The following is a 24,442-nucleotide window of genomic DNA, read 5'->3' as shown; positions in this document are numbered from 1 at the left end:
CATGTTACTGTAAGAAAAAGGCACATTGAAAAATTGCAGAAGTCAGTGTATTTGTCACATCAAGTTTAAACATTTTTATTAATCCAGTGTTGAGCAAATTCTGTTACATTAAGGAAGTAGTTCGACTATTGGATTTTTTTTATTGAAAGCTGGCATTGAAACTGTGGTGTACAGTCAAATTTCTTCATTAATTCAGTGATGGATTGGCAAATGGTTGTTTGTGGAGGTATATTATTAAAGTTTGAACTTTACTGACTACAGGAAACCACTTTGGGGGCCAGTGAGATGCCTTGTTGTAAGAAGAGAATTGTGGTAGAGTTTGTTATAATTATATTTGACTGTATCTGAAACAAAAGGAACTGTGTTTCAGTTATATGCTGAACAAACTTTCTTCAGCCCTGGTTCAGCATTTGCCCTTTACTGTTTTAACACGGGCCTCTTTTTGTATGCCTCTTCCCTCTGCTTCCTGATTGGTGTATAGCAGGCTTATCCAACCATAGTGGGGGAGGCATATTTCAATTTTTCTCTTATTTGGAATCCAGAGAGAACATTTCAGAAAGATAAAGTTTTGTACTACGGTAAACATTGTCTTCTGAAAATAAAATTCCAAAGTAATAAATCAAAAATGCAATTAAATTAATAACAAATACATTTGGTCATTAATCAGTGCCAAGCAGCAGAGCTGTCTAGTAAACCTTTTTTTTTGCCTTTTCAGTTGAGAAATAAAACGAAACAGACTAAGCCCTGAGTCCTGATCACCAGCTGGGGATGGGACTGGGGCCAAGCTAAGTTGTTGGGTTTAACCTCTGGTGGTGCACGCTCCAGCCTGGTGTTGGCAGATTTTGTATCCTAGTGGGGTTCAGGAGCAGGTTGCCTGAAAAGCTGTATAGTCCTCTTCTACCAGCTGATACTTCTTTGGCAGGGAGCATGAGAAGGGGTAGTCTGTATGTGTACGTAAGTGCATCTGGCTCCCAGACTGATTTACGCTCTAACTTCCACTCACTCGTACTCACATGCAGACATTCACACACAACACAATCACTCACTCATACACTCCCTCTCCCTTCCTTCCTTTCTTTCTCTCTCTCTCTCACACATAAAATCACCACCTCTCACACAGAAATAATCCCTTTCCACAGAAGCTTATACATACATATACAAACATTCTCACTCACTTTTTCTCAAGCACACAATCGAATATACACGGTCACACTCTCTCATACATGAAATCACTACTAACACACAGACACACACGCACGTATACAAAGTAGACAATCACACAGAATCACTCTTTCTCATGAGCACATAATCCCTCTGTCATTCAAGCTCTCAGCCTCAACTTGCCTTTGCAGGCACAATTAGTCTAGTTCAGTTATTGGTTTGGATATTGATGGTGTGGAATTCAATGGTGGTCATGCCATTGATGTCAAGAGGAGATGGTTAAATTCACAGTAGTTTTGGCACAGCTGTTGCTTGGAATTTATGTGGAGAAAATAATTTTCCTTAATGTTCTCCAAGTCTTACTGCAAAGGAGTTATGAACAGTGCTGAACATTGCATAACTATCAGTAAATATGATGGAGGAAAGGGGCTTCTTGTCAAATGCCTTTAGGAAATAAAAGTATAATATTTCTACAGGCTCCCCTTTACCTACAACCTATGTTCCTCCATCAAAGAATGATGATAAATTGGTCAAAGGTGACTTCCCTAGATTCACTGGATCTGATTCTTGAGTAATTTCACTTTTCTGCTAGCTTAAAATAACCTTAAGGTATGACAGGATAGCTTGCTGTGTGAAATGACCATTTTTTGGCAACACAAGAGGTTCAGCTGAAGACATTGATGGGAGGGTGGAAGCAGAGTAGAAGGGCACGAATGATATGTGATCTGATAATTTCTGGAACAGACATGTGTTTGCCACTCTGGGATATTACGTTGTCCCTCCCAATGTCACAGAGTAGATGCAAGTCATTCTCTTGGGAGAGGGTGAAGAGCCAGAGGTTGTGGTCCAAATTGGAACCAACAGAATAAGTTTTTAAAAAAAAGGATGAGGCCCCAAATGTAGAATATAGGGAACAATGAAGAAACTCAAAATACCTTTAAAGCTCACGTTTACTCCCAATGCCACGCACAAGTATGTTTAGAAATAGGAAGGCAGAGTAAACAAACATGTGGCTGGAAGAAATGGTGCAAGAGGGAGTGTTTTTAGTTTCTGAGACATTGGAAGCAGCTGTATGACAGGTGGGAGGCTTTTGCCCGAAACGTCAATTTTACTGCTCCTCGGATGCTACCTGAACTGCTGTGCTCTTCCAGCACCACTAATCCAAAATCTGGTTTCCAGCATCTGCAGTCATTGTTTTTACCTATGACAGGTGGGGCCTATAGAAGGAGGACGGGTTGCACCTTAGCAGAAATGAGACTCGCATCATTACCAGGAAATTTTCTAGTGCTGTTAAGGGAGTAGAAATCTGAGAGGGAATTCTAATGAAATAAAAACAAAGCTGGTTGTGATAGGTGGAAAATCTGTAAATTAAAATGTAAAGCAACAGAAACAAGTCCACAAATCAACCAGGACCAAAATTACAGAGTAGTGTTAAAAAGGCAAAAATAAAAGCAATATCTCTTAATACAACAAGGTAGGTGAATTGGTGACTGCTAGTAGAAGTAATAGGGTATGATTTATTGTCATTGTGGAAATGTGGTTACTTTGTGACCAAGACTGGGGGCTAAATATTAAAGGATGCCCAATACTTATGGGGGGGATTGAGTTATAGAGTCATTCAGCATGGAAACAGACCCTTCCATCCAACTCAGCCATGCCTACCGGGTTTCCCAAATGAAACTAAACCCATTTACCTGCATTTGGCCCATATCCCTCTAAACCTTTCCTATTCATGTACCTGTCCAACTGTCTTCACTATCTTTCACAGTCATTCCATATATGCACCACCGTCCTTCCCCTCTCACCTTAAACCTATGTTCTCTAGTATATAAGAACAAAAGGATAGTTAAGGAAAAAGTGGAATCTATCAGATATGAAGAAAGGAACATCTGTGAAGATGCAGAGGATATTTTGTCTCTGTATACACAAAGGAAAGGGATTATATGGATATCATAATTGAAGAGGGCCATTGTGAAAGATTGGACAGGATAATCATAATGAGAGAGGAAGTATTAGAAGAATTGGAATCCTTGAAAGCAGGTAAGTTGCCAGGGCTGGGTGGATTGTTCCCTCTGATGTTGAATGTGGTCAGAGATAAAATAGCAGACGTTCTGAGGATTACTTTCCAACCTTCACTAGACACAGATGAGATGCCAGAGACTGTAGGAATGCAAATGTGTTTAAAAAGGGTGCAAAGAAATGGCAAACAATTAGATTTTTAAAAAAAACTTTGGATACTGGAAACCTACAACAAAATCAGGAATTGCGAGAAAAACTCAGCAGGCCTACCAGCATTTGTAGAGAGAAAGCAGAGTTAACATTCCAGGACCATTGAATCTTCTTCAAACAGGCTTTCAACAATGGTCACTCGACCCAAAATATTAACTCTGCCTTCTCTCCACAGATGCTGCCAGACCTGCAGAGGTTTTATAGCAAGTTTGGATTTTGTATCCAAACATTTTTTGGCCAGTTAGTCTTACTTCAGTGATGGGCAAATTATTAAAATCAATCCTGAGAGATTGAATAAACTGTCACTTAGAAAGGTATGGAGTAATCAGTAGTAGTCAGCATGGCTTTGTTAAGGGAAGATCATGCCTTACAAACTTGATTTGTATTTGTTGGGAAAGTGACAAGGAGGATCGATAAGTGTAGTGCAGTAGATGTTGTCTACATGGATCAGGTATAGTTACATAATAATTACATAGTAAGGCATTTGACAAGTCCAAAAAATAAAAGCCCAGGGTAATGTGTTGAATTGGATCCGAAGTTGGCTTTGTAACAGGAAACAGAGGGTAATGTTTAATGGCTGCCCTTGTGAATGGCAAGCTGTTCCACAGGGATCCCTGCTGATTGTTTTTGACATTAACTATTTGGACTTGAACCTTGGGGGTACAATTGGGAAATTTGCAAATAACACAAAAATTCACCATGTAGAGAGTAGCTGCAAGGGGTTGCAGGAGTGGGCAGGAAAGTGGCAGATGGAGTTCAACTCTGATAAATATGAGGTAATGCATTTAGGGAGGTCAAACAGTGAAAGGAAGTATACCATAAACTGGGATATACTGAGAAGGGTAAGAGATCTTGGTGTACGAGTGCACAGTTCCCTAAAGCAGCAGTACAGGTAGGTACGGTTGTAAAGAAGGAATATGGAATGCTCTCCTTCATTGGCAGCAGAATAGACTACAAAAGCAGTGATGTAATGATGAAACTATAAACAACATTGATGAGGCCACAACTGGAGTATTGTGTGCAGTTTCAGTCATCACATTACAGGAAGGAAGTAATTGCTCTGGAGAGAGTTCAGAGATGATTCACTAGAATGTTGCCAGGGCTGGACAATTGTAGCCACAAGGACAGACTGGAGAGGTTGGGGTTATTTTCCTTAGATGAGAGAAAGCTGAAAGTGATGTAATTGAGGCGTACAAAATTGTACAAGGTGGAGATAGAGTAGACAGGTGGCACCGGTTTCCCTTGTCAGAGAGTTCAAAAACCAGGGGTCATAGATTCAAACTACGTGGCAGAACGATTAGAGGGGACAAGAAGAAAAACATTTTTTTTTTGCAGAGGGTCTGAAATTCACCTCCTGAATTAGTAGTGGAGGCAGACATCCTAAATTCTTTTTAAAAGGTATGTGGATGCGCACTTTAAGTACTGTAAGCTATCGGGCTATGGGCTGTGTGCAGGAGGATGGAATGAGAAAAGGCATCTGGGAGTATTTGTGATAGCATAGACAAGATGGGCCAAATGGCTCCCTTCTGTGCTATACTGTTTCTATGGCTCTATAGTTGTGCACTTTTGTAACAGATTCAATTATATTGCTTGTTAAAGAACGGGTACCCTAGTCAGTATATATTCTGCAATCATGAACAGACTATTTAGACATTATTATGTGCTACTTGTGGGAATTGGTGTGCAGATATTGACTGTCATGTTTCCTTGATTGCAACAATGTAATTGGGTAGGAATATTTGAGGGTAACACACTTTGGGTACTCATGAAAAGCATTCTATAAATGCGAGTGGTCACTTTGAAATTTTAATACCCAAATTTTGCTGTATTCAGGGAAAAATAACCTTTCATTTTTCACGTCCAAGACATTTTCAGCAGAGATTTCACATTTTTAGATGTTTAATCCAGTGTCCCTCTCTACAGGATGTCTGTGGTGAGGAGAAGTAGCGGTGAAACAATCAGATTAAAGAGTCCTGAAAATAGCGGTACTGATATACTTGACTGGTTTTAGGATGCACAACCAAAGCTATTAGTATAATTCTAATAGCATGAGTGACCTACAAACTGCCATGAAACAGGAAATAAAATATCAATAACTTTAATGTTACTATAGTTTTTTAAGTTAGTCTTAAGTTAACGACACCCGGCAATAGCTGCATCAGTGAGGTGGACCCAGAACAGACTCTTGGTGGTAGCAGAGTCAAGTTTGGGCCAGTGTGGACCTGGTGGAGTTAGTAGCGGCTGTATTGGCAATGCCCAACAATGACTAATAGTGACAACAGCGTCGGTGAAGGCAAGATGGTGCTGGAGAGTGGTGATTCTATTCCAGCAACAAGGGAACTCTTGGCTGGCCACTCCAGGCCCATGACTGAGCACTTGACAAGAAGAACTGTAAAACTGAACTTTATTTCATTTTTTTCTGCCTTTATATTCTCTGTTTTAGTTTTATTTTGTGTTTTAAGATGATGCTGGAGAGTGACAACACTATGCAACATTTATCACTATATTTTGTACCAAATACACATGGCAATAAATAAGTCAAATCTTCTGCATGCAAAGAGCTCAGTTAGCTTACTTTTGTCTTGTTGTGATTCTGGAATGCCAAAAACACATTGGTGAGCCCCATTATTAGTTATTTGGTGTGAGGTGGAAAGGCTGCACAGTGTTACAATTAATATTACAGGAATTTTATTGCACTGGAACACTGGAATACTTAATTTGATTCAAATTTTTAAAATATACCATATAAAACAAGAAGCAAGTGGCTGTGACAGGTGTAAATCTTAATGTTCCTGCCCCATTTCATTTCCCTCAGACATCAGACCATCATTCAGTAATTAGCCTTCGCCAGGATGTAGAATCGCTGCAGCTATTCAATTTAATGAAATGCAAAATGATTTTATATTTATCTTGTGACTTGTTGATCTGAAGGCTAATCACTAAAATCTAGAAAGGGAAACTTATGTACTTTGGAATGAGAAATTTCACATTTTGCTCTTTGACTCATGTGACACTCAGATCTTACCAACTAAACTGCCTTAAAATTTTAATAAATGCATTCCCTGATGATAACTAGAATTCCAGATGTGCTTTTTCTCAAGACAATCTAAATTATATTTATAAATGGTCCCATTTCGATGAGGTGTGGAAAAGCCTTAACATTTTACACGGTTCTGTTAAAGTACCATGGAATTAGCGTCCCACTGCACCCCTTCCCCGCCTCATGTTTATAAGTATTCACAACAAGCATTGCACTGAGAAATCCCAACAGTGACAGCCAAGCTTCAAATCAAAACTTCGGCCCCCTCCCTGCAGCAAATATTTCCAAATGGTGAGTTGAGCTAATCACACAAGTTTCTCCCTCCTTCATCTTAATCAAGATTATTTTTTTAAAAAGGATTCTTTTGAGAGCCAATCCATACTTTCAGCTTTTGAGACATGCAGTTTGATCTGGAATGGGACTATACATGTCAATTTCCAAATGCCTGTTCTATTTTTATTATATTAAACCTCAGAATTCCAGGAGTAAGTTGCACATTCAGGCAAGTTTTTGTCATCGCCTATGCGTCTTGGGGAATGAGGAACTTTTGACCCTATACTATTCGACAGATCTTTTATTTTGGCATTGGTACAAGGCATGGAATTGTTTCTTCTTGAATGCAGAGTTCTGGATTTAAAACTAAAACCTACAGCCCATGAAATTTGGGATCTGCGCATTTAAATTAGCTAACTGAAGTAACTCCACAGAGGCCGGTATCCCGTCACCAAGTCACCCTTGACTTACACGTGCAAAGTACTTGACTCTGGTCTGGCTTCCTCAGAGCCAGCTCTCAGAGTGAACAGAACCTCCTTTTTTTAATTGTATTAAACAATATACAGTTTACAAAACAATTAACATTAACGGCTGTAACACTCGTATTTATTTCTGTCAGCCAGAGCTTCCTGATTGGGGCTGTTAACCCGGTCCAATTAGGGAACACATATTCTATGAGGTCTACCTGGCTGATCTTGTTACAATCACAACACTAACCTCTGGTAATATAATTGAACCTGGGCCCCCAAACCAACATTGCAGCTCCTCATGGTACTCTTTGATCCTAACTGGGGAATAGGTAGTCAGTGAGGGCTAGACTGGACTTGGATGACATGGATGTACCTTGTAGTTAACCTGAAAATGCTCCAACACCCACGCATGAAAAATGGTCAAGCTGGTGACTTCTGAAAGGTAGCTGTGAAACTATTTTCCAGTGTGACTTAATGCTTTTGGATGGAGGAAGGGTGAATTGTGAAAATAAATGTGTGATGTAAAAATTACCAATGTGTGGATTACTGTACAAGTTTGTTCACTGTGCTGATATAATCCAACCAATCTGGGGCTAATCGGTATACAACTGACTGTTTAGTAACTTGTACATTATAAAGGAACATAATATTTACTTTTCGATGCAGGTCGCTAACCGAGTCTTCTCTGGAATCCAGCCGACTGGGGTCCCTCACCTAGGAAACTATCTTGGAGCAATAGAGAGCTGGGTGAAGCTGCAGGATGAATACAGCTCCATTCTATACAGTATTGTGGACCTGCACTCCATCACTGTTCCTCAAGACTCTGGCAAACTCAGGCAAAACATTCTCGAAATGACAGCCAGTCTCCTGGCATGTGGTATTAACCCTGAGCAATCAGTCCTATTTCAACAATCCAAGGTCAGTTCCAACTAACTTTCTAAATCCTTTTATTTCCCACTCCCCCTTAACTTTGGCAGAACTGTGGACCTCCTGAAGATTATTGAACATTTTGCATTCCACATGTACAAATAACATATTCATCCAAAGAAAATACTTGACTTAACTGCGCTGTAAGATCCAAACAAACTCTGCAGCACTGAACCAGCTTTTTGCAGTTGGACACACAGGTGGTTGTTACAATGTGTCTTGAATTGTGAAAGTAACTTCATGCCATTAATTGGATGCTTTTGTAAGGATTGCCACAAAGTTTGTGGCTGATTCTTTCTTTTTCTGCTTCAGAACATTTTATTGCTTAATCTGTTTTCTTCGACTTCTGAAACGTGCTCACTCTGGTTTGATTGAGGCTTTATGCTGTGAATTTGGATCCTCAGCTTTCTCGTAAGGGATCGTTTCAAAGTATTGAAATAGTATTTATTACATTACAAAACTTTGGGAGCTTTTATGGTAAAGGTGAATTGTACTTTTTTCCTATCTGGTTCATGTTATGAGTTTTGGTTCATTCTTGTGTTATTCAGAAAATTCACTCACTGTATATTATTTTAGTAGAGAACCACAGTTCTCCTCTTCTGAAAATATTGGACTCGACCATCTGAAATATATACTGTATTGGTTTCTGAAACAATTTTTTTTATTATATACCTCTTAAACATTTCTGCTGAGCTCTGCTGCTTATTTTCCTGATTAATCGTTGATGTAGTCTGGCCATTTCTGGCAAAGCCAGCAATTATTGCCCATCCTTAATTGTCCTTGAAAATGTGATAGTGAGCCTCCTTTTGAATACCCTCCTGTTATTCCTGTTGTGAAAGGACACCACAGAACTGTTAAGGAAGGAGTTCCAAGATTTTGACCCAATGGTAGTGAAGAAATGGGAATATATTTCCAAGTCAGAGAGATTTGATTTGGAGTTTGAGTTTCCATTTGTCGACTGTTCTTCATTTTTTAATTGGTAAAGGTTACAGGTTTTAGGAGATTCTTGCAGAGAAGCCTTAATGAGTTGTTGTGGTGCATAGTGTAGAGGGCATACATTGTTGCCATAGTGTACTAGTAATGGAAGGCAATGAATGTGGTGAATTGGGTGTCAAACAAACAGGGGACTGCTCTGCTGTGGACAGTGTCAAGCTCCTTGTGCATTATTTCAGCTGCATTGAGAAGGACAAGTGGAAAGGGCTCTGTCACACTCCTGATTTGTACGTTGTAGATGTTGAATGAGCTTTAGGGAGGTAGAATGTGAGTCACTTGTTACAAAATATCCAGTCACATACTGATGCAGTAAGATTTCTGGTCAATGGTGATCATCTCCCAGAATGATGGTGGTAATACCTTTGAATGCCAAGGGAAGATGGTTAGAATACCCCTACTTGGAGGTAATCCTTACCTCCTTACATCATGCTTATGGCATGAATGTTATTTGCTACTTGTGAGGCCAAGTATGAATATTGAGTGTGTGGTGCTGGAAAAGTACAGCAGGTCAGGCAGCATCCGAGGAGCAGGAGAATCGACGTTTCGGGCTTAAGCCCTTCATCAGGAGTGAAGTTTGTGGGTCAGGGCTGAGAGATAAATGTGAGGGGTATGGGGCTGGGGGGAGGTAGCTGGGACAGCAGTAGGTGGATGAAGGTGAGGGAGAAGGTGATAGGTCAGAAGGGGCAGTGATGGACCGGTCCGGAGGGGGGTGCCGAGTTGGAGGCTTGGGACTGGGACAATGTTGGGGGAGGTGAAATGAGGAAGTTGTTGAAATCCACATTTATCCTGTGTGGTTGCAGGGTCCCAAGGCAGAATATGAGGCGTTCCTCCTCCAGGCGTCAGGTGGTAAGGGTTTGGCGGTGGAGGAGGCCTAGGATTTGCATGTCCTGGATGGAATGGGAGGGGTAATTGAAGTGTTCAGCCACAGGGTGGGTGTGGGTGTCCCAGAGATGTTCTCTAAAGCGATCTGCAAGAAGGTGTCCTGGCTTCCCGATGTAGAGGAGACCACACCGGGTGCAACGGATGCAGTAGATGACATTGGGAGAGGTACAGGTGAATTTCAGACGGATGTGGAAGGATCCTTTGGGGCGCTGGATAGAGGTGAGGGGAGTGGTGTGAGTGCAGGTTTTGCACTTCCTGCGGGGGTGGTAGGGAAAGGTGCCAAGAGGGGGGTGTGGGCTGGGAATGGGGGGGGGAGGTGGACCTGACGAGGGAGTTGCGGATAGAATGGTCTTTTCGGAACGCTGATAGGGATGGGGAGGGAAATATATCTCTGCTGGTGGGATCTGTTTGGAGTTGGCGGAAGTGGTGGAGGATGATGCGTTGTATGCGGCGGTTGTTGGGTTGGAAGGTGAGGACAGGGGAGGTTCTGTCCTTGTTGTGTTGGGAGGGGTAGAGTTCAAGGATGGTGGTGTGTGAAGTAGAGGTGATGCGCTGGAGGGCATCGTCAACCATGTGTAAGAAGGAGGCCATCTGGGACTTTCTAAGGTGGAATTGATAATCCTGGAAACAGATGCAGCAGAAACTAAGGAATTGGGAATAAGGGATGGCATTTTTACAGGTTACCTCCTGTAATCTAGACTACACCTCCTCCCACCCTACCTCCTGTAACTAGACCACACCTCCTCTCACCCTACCTCCAGGTTATTGGTGAGTATGTGCCACTTGGTGACACTGTTGATGATCTCTTGCATCACTTTGACAAGAGAAATGTAAAGTTGAGAGTAGAATTACAGGGCAGTAATTGGCTAGTTTGGATCTGTCCTACTTGTTTGTGATCAGGATAATTTTCCACTTTATTGGTTAGATGGCAGTGTTGTAACTGTACTGGAACAGCATGACTAGAGGCATTCAGGAACCGGTGTCATCAGTACTAGAGCTGCAACTTAATTAGTGCCTGTAGCCTTCATTAATTGTACCAATTGAGGTTAAGTACATACAGTCTGAGAACAGTGTTTGGGTGGTTATGTGAGCACACACAAAGAGACACTTAGCTTCACAAGAGTAGAGTGGTGTCAGGAGATGTATACCGATGATATTTCATTCTGTGAATAAATGTTTACCAAGTGAAGACTGGCTTTGTTTTCTTTTCCTTTACTGACTGACTATTCAGAGTATAACAGCCTTTGCTGTATATGTTGCATGTAGCCATTTTTAAAATGTTGAAGTGAGTCAAACTGATAGAAAATTAACTTCTGTGATTTTGGATCTCAGGAGGCCAATGTGCGTTATCCGTCCTGCTGAAGATAGTTGCAAACACTTCAGCCTTGACTCTTGAACTCATATGCTGGATTTGGATGTCATGGAGTGTCCAACTAATTGTTTAATTATCCACCAACATTCATGTCTAGATTTGACAAGACTCCAAAACTTTGGTTTTGTTTATTGGTCACAAGATTTCTTAGCTCTGCCCTTAGCCTTTTCCTTGTACTGTTTACCATATCCATATTCCTACATGGTAACTTCATCAGGTTGGCATTTCATTGTCATAATGCCTGGCACTGCTTCTGGTATGCTGTTCCAAACTCCTAATTAAACCAGGGCTGGTCCCTTGGTTATTGCTAATGATAGAGTGAGGGATCTGTCAAACCACAAGGTTTTTAACTGTGGCGCCTCACAGTTCTGTTGCTGCTAATTGCCCGCAGTCCCTCATGAATGTCCAGTTTTAAGCTGCTAGACCAGTTCTGATTCTCTCATTTAACACTGTGTTAGTTTATACAAATGATGGAGGGGTGGCCTTCACATTGTAATGGAACTTTGTCTCCACATGTGTTATACAGTTGTCTCTGACACTAATGCCATCATGGACGGAGGTAGATTATGATGATGGGGTTGAGTAAGTTTCTCCCTTGTGTTAGTTCTCTCAAGCCGATATGTTACCAGGTATCTCCTTCAAGAGTCAGCCTTAAGTAGTGCTGCTTAGTCACTTATGGTTACTGAATAAGAAATCCCTTATTCAAAGGGCAGCAGTGCGTTTTGATGGTTAGCACTACTGCCTGACAGTGCTAAGGACCCAGGTTCGATTCCAGCCTTGGGTGACTGTCTGTGTGGAGTTTGCACATTCTCCCCATGTCTGCGTGGGTTTCCTCCGGATGCTCTGCTTTCCTCCCACAGTCCAAAGATGTGCAGGTTAGGCGAATTGCCCATTCTAAATTGCCCATAATGTTAGGTGCATTAGTCAGAGGGGAACGGGTCTGGGTGGGTTACTCGTTGAAGGTCAGTGTGGACTTCTGGGGCGAATGGCCAGTTTCCACACTGTAAGGAATCTAAATCTAATCTAAACGACTGTCTATGTGAACTTTGCACATCTCCCTCTGTCTCCATGGTTTTTCACCAGGTGCTCTGGTTTCCTCCCACAGTCCAAAGATGTGCAGGATGGGTGAATTGGCCAAGCTAAATTTCCCTGTGGTGTCCAGGGATATGTTGGTCATGTGGATTGGCCATGATAAATGTGGGGCTACAGGGATAGGGTGGGGGTTGGGGCTGGTTGGGATGCACTTCAGAAGGGTTGGTGCAGATATGATGGGCTGAATGGCCTCTGCACTGTACTGATTCTGTGAAAATATGCTCTAGCTGAAACAACCCTGCTACTTGCCTCCTGCTCATGGTATGCTTACTTAGCAACAGAATCTAACTCCTATTTGATTTGAGGGTTAATTTATATCATTAGCATGGGGGAGCAGGATCCAGGATTTTATTAAAAGATTTAGATGGGGGTAAAAACTGAGGAGGTAGATGATTTAGAATTTTCCAGATGGATTTCAAGAGGAGAATACCTTAGAGTCATAATTGTTGTTGCCTTTTGCACAATGTTAGATAGCTGTGTAAAAACTGACTCAGAAGCCTGGTGGTTGTTCAATGAAGACTGGCAGCTATTCTGAGTAGGTGGAAGAAATGCCGTTTTCACCCCTCAGAGCTAAGGCTACAAAGGCAACCAGTTGATCTGTTAGTCATATGGATTGCACAGAAGTTGCTGATATTAAACACTCCTTCCAAAAAAAATAGCATTTCTATCAAAGTGAAGTGGATACTACATGTAAAGTCTGTGAAATCAAAGTTGCAGTACTGTTCTAGTAAATGTAGAGTCTGCAGGATGATGTACACAAGTTGCTTCAATTACCAAGAACTTGACAGGTGGAATGCAATATGGCAAATTGTTAAGTTATCCATTTGTGTAGGAGAAAATTAAATTGCAGAATATTTTTGATTAGTGATGGAATCAAGAAATGTTTGCATTCCGAGTGGCTTGTGTGTCCTTGTATGTACGTGAATCTTAAAAACTTTGGTCTGATTCGTCCATGCCGACCAAATATTCTAAATTAATCCAGTTCCATTTGCCAGCAATTGGCCCATGTCCCTCTAAATCCATCTGATTCATATACTGTATCCATCCAGATACCTTTTAAGTCCAGTAATTGTACCAGCCTCCTCCACTTCCTATGGCAGCTCATTCCATACACACCACCCGCTGTATGACGAAGTTGCTCCTTAAGTCCCTTTTAAATCTTTCCTCTCACACCTTAAACCTATGCCTTCTAGTTTTGGATTCCCTCATGCCAGGGAAAAGACCTTATCTATTTACCCTATCCAGGCCCCTCATGATTTTCTAAACCCCTATAAGGTCACCTTTCAGCCTCTTGAGGTTCCAGGGAAAACAGCCTCAACCCATTCTTCCTCTCCCTATAGCTCAAACCCGTCAGTCCTGTCAACATCCTTTTAAATCTTTTATGAGCCATTTCAGGTTTTACAACATCCTTCCTTTAGCAGGGAGATCAGAACAGAATGCAATATTCCAAAAGGGGCTTATCCAATGTCCTGTACAGCCACAAGATGACCTCCCAACTCCTATACTCAATGCACTGACCAATAAAAGCAAGCATATCATATACCTTCTTCACAATCTTGTCTACCTGTAATTGTAATTAGAGTTAAAAAAAATTATCGTAGGATTACATTTTTTCAGGATACTGGTGAGGCCACACCTGGAATGCATTATTTTCTCTTGGTCATCTTATAACATATTATATTACAGGGAGTGCAACAGAGATTCACGAGACTGATTCCTGGGATGAGGGCTTGTCCTAACAGCAGAAATTAAGTACATGAGGTCTGTGTTTACCTAACATTTAGAAGATTAAAAGGTGATCTAATCGAAACACACAAACTTCTTAAAGAGTGATACGGAAGCGATGCCCCCAAACTGTTTACGAGAGCTGGAGAATCACGACCATGGTTTCAGAATAAGGGGTGGCCATTTAGGACTAAGAAAACAAGAAATCTCTTCACTCAAGTGATTGTGAGTCTTCTGAATTCTCTCCCTCCACTGTTGAAAGTGTTCAAGACACGAGTCGATAGATTTGGAAAACCAAGGGAATCGAGGATCATCAGACTAGATTGTTGAATGTAAAATTAAAAAAGGCTAACCTTGGTCTTATTTGAACATTGAACAGCCTTGAAAGGCCAAGCCAAATGATCTAATTATGTTATTATTATTTATTATAAACATACAATTTAATTGAAATGCCATCAGGCAGACTTCGCTGTCTCTGTAACCAGTCTGTAACAGCAGTATGTGAATAATGTCTCTTCATAAAAGATTCAAATGACCTAATATCTGGTAGCCTCCTAATCCATCAACCTGATTACATATATTACTCTCTTACAGGTCTCTGAACACACAGAATTAGCTTGGATTCTGAGTTGTCTGACGAGTATGCCAAGGTTACGTCATTTACCTCAATGGAAGGTATTCTCTTCTTTGTTGAATAAGTAAAGTCTGTATGAACTCTTTATTCCAAAGCTGCTGTTTTTCTGAGGTGGTATTGGTAAGGTTGTTGGAAAATCTCAAGTGCAACTGGAATGGGCATCAACTGTTGGCCTTCCTAATGGCACTCCTATCCAAAGAACAAAAAGCATACAGATTGTAGCTGCAAATGTCTTTCCTGTGTAGATTAAAGAGTTTGAAAATAATTTAAATATTTCACACTTAGTAACTCATAATCAAAAGCTTAACAATCAGCAAATGTTTAACAAGTGGGATTCATACTATAATTACAGGACAGATGTTTCCGTACAGTCACTTGGTGGCACAAAACTTTGTTACACCTCACTAGGGTAGGCCCTGGAACTCAAGCCTCACCATTCCCAGTAACAGTACTCAGAATTCCCCAATTTATGTGGCTTTTCATCCCAGGTTGACAGAAGCACAGACCAGCACAGCCGATCAGGCAGCATCTGAGGAGCAGGAGAGTTGACATTTTGAGCCTAAGCTCTTCATCAGGAATCATCAGCTCTTCCTGATGAAGAGCTTATGTTTGAAACATCGACTCTCCTGTTCCTCGAATGCTGCCTGACCAACTATGTTTTTTCAACACCACACGTTTTTTACTCTGATCTCCAGCGTCTGTAGTCTTCACTTTCTCCTAGAAGTATGGACCAGGCTTCTTTACTTAACAAGGATGACTATTTATTACAAATGCAGAGGAACCTCGACTATCCAGCATTCGATTATCCGAATATCGAATTATCCGGCAAAATCGCAAGGACCCGATGCTTGGCTAAACTGTTATCCGGCATTCGATTATCTGGAATTCGATTAACTGAATGAAATACTCCCCGCCCATGTCCTTCGGATAATTGAGGTTCCTCTGTAAATGGATTCTAACTGCAGGCCAACAATTATGAGTCATCAGTGTACAATTTTACTAATTAAGATTCTAACCCTGTTAAAAACTCCCATCTACATGTACATGCAGACAGACAAAGACGAGGAAAAGATCATGTGTTTATTGATCGAGGGAAAGACTGGAATGGCAGTTCTCAATGGTCCTTGTTCACAGCATTTGCTGAGATGAGCCTTGATCAGAATGCTACTTCCTGATCTTCCTTCTCCAGGTAGTTTTACTTGTTTGCAGGAGGCACCAGGTGACTAGGTCTCACTTTCAAGGTCTAGGATTTGGACTTGGCCTTATCAATTAAAAGCCACAGCCTACAGTAACTGAAATGGGCAAATAGATTGACTATCTTCAGGCTTTTTTTAATTGCAGGGCACAGACAACTCCTTGTCCTCCAGAGGTCCAATAATTTCTGCCAAAGCATTCACACCTCAAAACTACCCGGAAACCAAGCTCATGATTATTGGCAGGCATAAGGGTTTTGTCATTGGTCTGTGGACTGGTGACCAGTGATCAGTCAGTGACTTGTTGCTGACAAAAGCTTCATTCTAACACACCCCTTGGCTCCATCTTATCTGTGAACTAATCTTCAATTACTGCTTGAACAAGCAGCTATGTTAACAATACTTACATTGAGTGTTGGTTACTTGCTTTTAAAAAGTGCAACAATCCTTGGTTTTTGAAATGGTTCTATTCCCATTTCAGTCCACAATCAAAAGTTCAGGAAAATAAAAAGATACGATGTCAAGGAAAAGATTTTTTTTTAGATATTAAAAGCATTGAGGAGTATGTAGAGAAAGGAGAGAATGATGATGAGTCATATTGAACAACGAAGCAGACTCAAAACGGCAAATGGTCTTCTGTTGCTTCTGTGTTTCCAAAGCATTTCATGTTGCATTCTTCAAAACAAATACAGAATGCTAAATTTCAACCAAGCTCATCTATTTTATATCAGTGGGGGAGAAAATGGTGCTGAGTGGTTGGCAAATCGTCTCTGCCCAACAGGTTGCCATGGAGAAAGTAATGGTGAACTTTGCTCTCACAGCTAATTCACAAAATGGGCAAAGCTTCAAGGTGTATGATTTTATGTCATTGATTTGGATGCAGTAGAAAAATAGGTTAAAACAATGACTTCAGATGCTGGAAACCAGATTCTGAATTAGAGTAGTGCTGGAAAAGCACAGCAGTCAGATGGTGCCTGAACTGCTGTGCTTTTCCAGCACCACTCTAATCCAGAATGAAGGAGAAAAATGTTTGGTAGCTGTGTTGATAAAATGCCACCATGATTGGAAAGAAAGTAACAAAAACAGAAATTGCAGGAAAAGCTCAGCAAGGCTGAGTTAACGTTTCTGGTCCAGTGACCCTTCTTCAGACTTTTCTGAGGAAGGGTCACCAGACTCGAAACGTTAACTCTGATTTCTCTTCACAGATGCTGCCAGACCTGCTGAACATTTCCAGCAACTTCTGTGCTTGTTTCTGATTTACAGCATCTGCTATTCATTCAGTTTTTGAGGTAAAAAAGTAGTTTGTGAAGAGATAATATTAAGTCTCCAAGGAGATATAGAAATGTTAAGTGAGTTGGCGCAAATGTGGCAGCTGGAATACAATGTAGAAAAATATGAACTTGTCCACTTTACCAGAAAGAATAGAAAAGCAACATGTTATTTAAATGGAAAGTGATTGTAGAATTCTGAGCTAATGAGAGATCTGGTTGTCCTGGTATATGAAATACAAAATTAGAAGGTAAGAACAGCAGAAGATTAGGAATGTAACTGGAAGATTGTCATTATATTCCAAGGGAATTGGAATTGAAGAATACTAATTTTACTAAAATTGAATAGGGTGTTGATGAGACAACAGCTGGAATGCTCCAAGCAGTTTTGGTGTCCATATTTGGGAAGGGATAGAAATGCCTTCACTCATCCATTACTTGGGATAATGGGTGTTATTTTATGAGAGAATTATGGAGAATCGGGATTTATCCATAGCATTTGAAAAAGTAAGAAGTGATTCTAATGGGACAAGAATTCTTTGGAACACTTAATAAAGTAGATGCTGAGAGAATGATCCCATTATGGGAAACACTAGAACTAGAGGATGTAGTTTAACATTAACAAATCTTGCAGTTACAAATCTTGCAAAAGGAATATGTTCAAACCTTGCACTTCTTTGAATTTATTTTGGGCTTTCAAGAAGCTTATTTTTCTTGCTGTAGTACAGGAAAAAAGTTATCGAGGTAAAAACAATGACTGCAGATGCTGGAAACCAGATTCTGGATTAGTGGTGCTGGAAGAGCACAGCAGTTCAGGCAGCATCCAAGGAGCTTCGAAATCGACGTTTCGGGCAAAAGTCCTTCATCAGGAATAAAGGCAGTGAGCCTGGAGCATGGAGAGATAAGCTAGAGGAGGCATAGCTCCTCTAGCTTATCTCTCCACGCTCCAGCTCACTGCCTTTATTCCTGATGAAGGGCTTTTGCCCGAAACGTCGATTTCAAAGCTCCTTGGATGCTGCCTGAACTGCTGTGCTCTTCCAGCACCACTAATCCAGGAAAAAAGTTAAACAGATCCTGAATTGCTGTAATTTATTTTCATCCCTTAGCTCTACAAAGGTTAAACTTGAGTTAATACAGTGTACAATATACAGTTAATCTTAAGGTATCGGCTTGGTTATGTGGTAAAACATACACCCCAGACTCCCAAAGTCCTGAGCCTATTCTCAGACTTCATAGTTTAAGTCAATACTATTTTGTAGCAGTGAGAATGCCTTGCTGTCTGGTGTGAGATTCCTCAGATGAAATGTTAAACTAAGGTTCTGATTGCCTATTCAAGTGAATGTAAAAGATCCCTCAGCACTATTTGGAGAGAAATAGTGAATTTAGCTTGTGTCCTACCCACCACTGCTCCCTCAACTAAAATAGATGTCCCTGCTAGTTACAAGACCTTGCAGTGCAACACTCAGTGTTTCCCCGGGTAACCATAACTAGTCATCAAAAGTAGTTAATTGAATATAAGGCATTTAGGATATACTGAGGCTGAAAAGAATGCTCCCAAATTATTCTTGCTTTCTTCTTGCCCATAATAGTGAACTATTAGGCATTGCATTTGCTTTTTATTAGAAGAGTAAAGGGTTGCTTTCAAACATCCCTGTATGCAAGACTCTAATTGTCTGAACAAAATCTGCTTTGAGAGTCCAACCATAATAAAACAACTATTAGAAACAACCCAATTTACATTAAAAAGAAATTCCTGAATCCTTGAAAAGATTAGTTATTTTATGATATTTTGCAGATGAAAAGCTCTGGTCAGAAGGAAGAGGGCAGTTTGGGACTGTTCGCTTACCCAGTTCTGCAGTCCGCAGATATTCTGTTATACAAGTAAGAGATACTTTAACTAGCATACAAATAATTGTAAATAGACATGGGGATTTACTAGTCAAACTCTTCATGAACACCTGTGTGTAAATTTCTATATCTCTGGCCATTTTTCTTTACTCTAATGATGCAACAATGTACAGGAATCAACATTCAACAAGCTTGTTAAATACTTGGATATTCTTCGGGCTCTTGACTTGTTCTACTGAAATTCAGAAATGTGTTCCACGTTCAATCTAGTTGCTTCCTTTTATCAGTTATAACATGTATTCTAATCTGGCCAAGCACATTTAACTAGCTTTGATTGCATTGCTTAGACTGTCTTTTTTGCTAGTACTGATTTATCTGATGTTCTAGATTTGGGTGGTCTGTTTATCAACTTTGGACAGTGATTTAGTTCTTCCAGTTTAAGCATCTGTCATTAGCTGTAAGTACGTCTGTGTGCTGACTAAATCCATTAGTTTCCCAAGGTCAAGTATGATTTTGACAAATATTACAGCTTCCTATCTCTGAATAATTAAAAGACAGGAAACACTAGCTTTTGTATAGCATCTTTTTGTAAGCACAGGATGTCCCAAAACAATTTCCAGTCAATGAAGTACTTTGGAACTAGGGTCACTGTTGTGATGTGGAGAGTTCAACATGCAATTTATAGATACCAGACATGGACAAGCAGCAAAGTGATAATGATCAGACCATCTCATTCTGTGATTAAGGGATAAGCATTGACCAGGACACTGGGATGAACCCCCTGCTGCTCAGCAAAATAGTGCCATGGGATCTGTGGCATTCCCTTGAGCTTAGTGGTCTGCAATGTTGGTTCTAACAAGACAGTGTCTCATTTATACTTCCTAAATTGAATTCCAATTAACCTGCCCAGGTGAGACCTCTGTGTATCTGCATACTGAGAGATTCTTCCTCAAAGCTAGGCAATTAAATGTTGAGGGAATTTAGACAGCAATGTCTCTGGTCTGCAAATATTTCAGTTAATTTAATATAGCTTTAAAAACGTAGACTCGGGGACCTAGGGAAAATCAATGGGCATTTCATAAACCAGATTTCCTTCCACATTGAAATTGCAATTAATTTGGTGTCAAGTTGACCTGGTGTGAGACCACTTTCAGCGGAAATTTGGGACAAGTTAATAATCAAAATTATTCTGGAATTTTATCCTATTGATGTACTCCACCATGGCATGAGTGATCTTGGGGGCTGTTTGCAGGAGTAAAATTAGACTTCTGCCTGGAGGGGTCATGAAGTCAGCAGAGGATGTGCACTGCCAGGCAGAAGCTACCGGTGAGAGCTTCAACTAGTTCGAAGTGCGGATCATATTTCAATGTCTCCGGTGACCTTTAGGTATAAAGTGACCACCCCCCTGAAGCTCGTCATTGGTTGGGGGTGCAAGAATTCTGAAGGCGCCTGATTTCCAATTAAGAGACTTCTCTACAGAGATGCTGTGTGACAGGCAGGCATTGTGTATCATAGAATGACCAAATTGCTTGCTATTAGACCTCTCCTTGAAATGTTACCTGTATTGTTCTTTAGGAAAGATCTCAATAAGATTCTTCTTATATCCGATAAGGTCAACCCATGTACCTGTTGGAGAGGATCAGATACAACATCTGGAGTTGACACAGGATGTCGCCCGAATTTTCAACAACCATTATGGCCATCTCTTTCCTATACCAAAAGCTATTCTAAGTGAGTACACCAGCAACTGGTCATGTTATTACAGTTTATTTTGTTTAATGCATGCCTAAAGTGTTTCACAGGATTATTCAGACGGCAAAGTGGAAAAAAGAACTAAAAGAGATGATTTTTTAAAAATGGATTTTGAGAAGTAATTAATTGATATAAAGGTTGCTAGACAGAAAGTTTCAGAAGGAGAGTTTGTGCATAATGGCTGGAGATTTTAGGAATGAATGCTGAACATAGTGGAAGAAATGCTGAAGATAGCAGAGATGGCATTTCAAAATGAGAGCAAAGTCAGTGAGCAGCAACATAAGTCATTGAAAGAGATGGCAAATAATGTTGGACTTTGTGCAGGATAAGATAAGGTCAGCACTGCAAAAAGCAAACTTTAAGGTTATGAAGGTTTTGAGAGCAATTGGATTGAAGAAGAGATGTAAATGACCATGCTAAAAATGATGAGGGAGTCTATATTAATGACAGGCCAGATGTGACACTGTAGTTTTTGTTCAGGGTAGTACAAGCCACTGAAATTTCACACTGATTCAGTTCAAGAAAGCAATCAGGAAGAGGGAGAAAATCAAAGCCCGGGACTCGAAGTTACTGATGGGAAGTGAAGAGAATTGGTTCTATCAGGTCAGTGTTGAAGTGGAACAAGTTCAGGCCCAACATCTATTTAACTGAATTTGCACAGCGAAAGATTGCAAACTCAATATTGCTTTATATTTGAATATTACTTTACTTTTCCATTATTCCCCCTTTCTTTGCAGGTGAAACTAAAAAAATTAAATCATTGAGGAACCCTACTGCAAAGATGTCAAAGTCAGACACTCAAACGTTAGCAACTGTGAGTATCACAGATTCACCAGAGGATATACTACTGAAGTTTCGCAAAGCAGTAACAGACTTCACCTCTGAAGTGACGTATGATCCAGAGACACGCCCAGGAGTATCAAATCTGGTAACAGTGCATGCAGCAGTGACTGGACTGACTGTTGAGGAAGTAGTGCATCAAAGCAAAGGATTGGACACTGCATGCTACAAGTATGTGGTGGCTGAGACAGTCATTGAAAAATTTGCACCAATAAAGAATGAAATTGAGAGACTTAAAGCTGAGAAAGGTTTCCTGGAGCAAGTCTTAAACTGTGGAGCTGAAAAGGCAAAAGAATTAGCAGGCCCCATCTACCATGAAATCCGGAAACTGGTTGGTTTTAGTTAACTCTGTATCAATAATAAACTGTAGTTACTGGTTTACCTTAGCATTTTGATAAAATCTGTTTGAATTGAAACCCTGTGGAAGAGTTAATCATGACGTACATAAAGGGTAGTCAGTGATTATTTATGACATATGCATATTAAGATCTGCGCAAGTTATTACTAAATTTAGAAAAGTCTGTTAATGATAGCTGGTATAATTCTGAGATCATAATTTATTTGTAAATCCTATGAAAATAAGGGGCTTGCCCAAAAGCATATTAATTGGGAGTGAAAATTAGATTTTTTAACATGGCTTGTCAAAGCCAAACTAGATCCAAGCCAGTTCCCAAAGAAAATGAAATGTGTATAACCATTAAATAATTACAAGCATACTGCATTATAAGAAACAGAGGCAAGTTTGGCCACTCACCCATCGAGCTTACTGTGCCATTTGGTACGATCGTGACTGAATATCAATTTCTATTCCCTATGAATCCTTCGCCCATAAATTCCTTTGTCCTCAGATTTGTTTGGTATCCAAAATTCTACTACTATGGTCAATCTATAATTCTTTGTCTTAATTATGCTTAACAATTTAGCATCCATACCCTTGACTTTGAGACACGGAATTCCAAAGATAACATTTTTACTGGCTTTTTATTTTGAGATTGTGACCACAAATTTGAGTCTCTCCAGCCAGGAAACACCTCAACATCTACCCTCTCAAACCCTCTAAGGATTGTATATGTTTCGATGAGATTGCTTCTCACTCTTCTGAACTCTCGAGAACATAGGCCCACTCCACTCAATCTTTCCTCATAGAACAGCCCTTTCATCTCGAGAATCAACCTCGTGAATCTTAACTACACCCATTCTAAGTCATCTGTAACCTTCTTTGAACAAGAAGACTAAAACAGTATGTAGTGTTCCAGTTGTAATTTCTCCAAAGCTTTATGTGTTACAACAAGATTTATTTGGTGTTACACAGCAGCCTCCTTTTAATAAAGGCTAACATGCAGTGCAACTTATAATTGGTTCATGTTACATTGATGCATTTTTGTGATTTATTTGCAAGGATCCCAAATCTCTGAGTGCCAACAATCATCTTTTTCATTCCTCCTGTCATAGTGGATAATTACAGACTTCCCTGCACTCTGCATTTTTTCTCCCCAGTTGCATTAGAACTGATGTTCCAGTGAAAAATACAATGGCCTAACAAACTGTGTCTACTATTTCCTGGGTTGGGGAGGAAAAGTTTCGTTTTTTTTAACCTAGGTTGGATTTGCTCCTAGATTCCAAGAGGATAAAGGTTTTACCACCAAGTTGGTTAAATAATGTCTCTGAACCTCTTGCGTAAGAGAATGCAACTTGTGATTAATTTGCCTGTATTTCCTTGGTTTATACTGTGACATTGGGAGGTGACGTGGATTTGAGCCTTGGCATGGAGAAAGGGAAACTTTGAGGAACCTACCCTGGAATACTCCTCTATACTTCCTGCCTGCCAACTTAAACCCACAGAGGACTAGGAATAAATTGCCTGCTCTCAGATGGAAATGGAGATGAACCTAAAATAAGTGGAAAATCATAATGAAAGTTTAACATTTCTCTAAGACCAATTCCACTTTGTCAGCAAAATGAATAATTATTGTTGCTAAATGTGCGCAGTTTCATTAAAAATCAGAAGTATTTGCAATGAAAACAGTAAAATCCAAACACTTACAATGTATTATTAACATGCTTATGCTTTAAATACTGTATTAAGTCCAATACTGGCCTAATTTCTCTATTGATTAAAATGAAAGCATGAGGAGTTCAACATTGCTTGTGACTGTGTTTTCATAAATAGTCCAAAGAGCCTAATCAAACTGGAGTTAGTAAACAAAAAGACTTGTTATAAATTAGGTATGTTGTGTTAGAAAAAGCAAACTGTCATGCAGTGGAATTAAAAATGCATTTTATTCTTCAGTGATCTTCTCAGCAGAAGGCTCTGACTTGTGCTGTAATACTATTCATGGGGCGCTATACTGCCATATCTTTATAGATGAACCTAGAATATTAATTTAGCCTTCCCTTGAGGGAGGAGGAGGATTAAATCAGGCTAGTTCAATGCTGTCCTCATCTGAAGTCCTGCAATTAAAAAAAAGTCAACATCAGGTAAAACTAACTGATTATTTCATTTCCCCCACCCCCCACCAACTTACATTCTCCTCATGATTGCTGGATGTTAGGGCCAATTGCACTATCCATACAGCTGAGCTCAGCATGGAGCTGAGCTTAAAGCTGTTATTTTTCTGGTTTCTGACCATTGTTTCTTTGCTCTGCAGTATATTTAATGACTGAAGTATTGAACTCAATTGATCTATTCCTGGCAAAAAGTGGAGTACTCAGCAGTTTATGTAATTAAAAAACAGTAAAATTA

The 24,442-nt window shown here is 40.1% G+C and overlaps 1 protein-coding gene across 1 annotated transcript in view; it reads left to right on the top strand.

Annotated features, from left to right (window-relative positions):
* Nucleotides 1-23,853, top strand: part of wars2 (tryptophanyl tRNA synthetase 2, mitochondrial) — a 74,846-nt gene extending 50,993 nt beyond the window's left edge. The window contains exons 2-6 of the mRNA XM_043700960.2: nt 7,840-8,091; nt 14,759-14,839; nt 19,055-19,140; nt 20,720-20,838; nt 21,597-23,853. Of these exons, the coding sequence (XP_043556895.2) occupies nt 7,840-8,091; nt 14,759-14,839; nt 19,055-19,140; nt 20,720-20,838; nt 21,597-22,045 (987 nt within the window). The 3' untranslated portion in view covers nt 22,046-23,853. The remainder of the gene's footprint in view (nt 1-7,839; nt 8,092-14,758; nt 14,840-19,054; nt 19,141-20,719; nt 20,839-21,596) is intronic.
* The last annotated feature ends 589 nt before the right edge of the window (nt 23,854-24,442 follow it).

The sequence above is a fragment of the Chiloscyllium plagiosum genome, unplaced genomic scaffold (assembly GCF_037043375.1).
Source record: "Chiloscyllium plagiosum isolate Xiang-an unplaced genomic scaffold, Cpla_swu_hap1 HiC_scaffold_12, whole genome shotgun sequence".
Taxonomy (NCBI): domain Eukaryota; kingdom Metazoa; phylum Chordata; class Chondrichthyes; order Orectolobiformes; family Hemiscylliidae; genus Chiloscyllium; species Chiloscyllium plagiosum.
The sequence above is the reverse complement of the archived record's forward strand: the minus strand, read 5'-3'. Positions and strand labels throughout refer to the sequence as shown.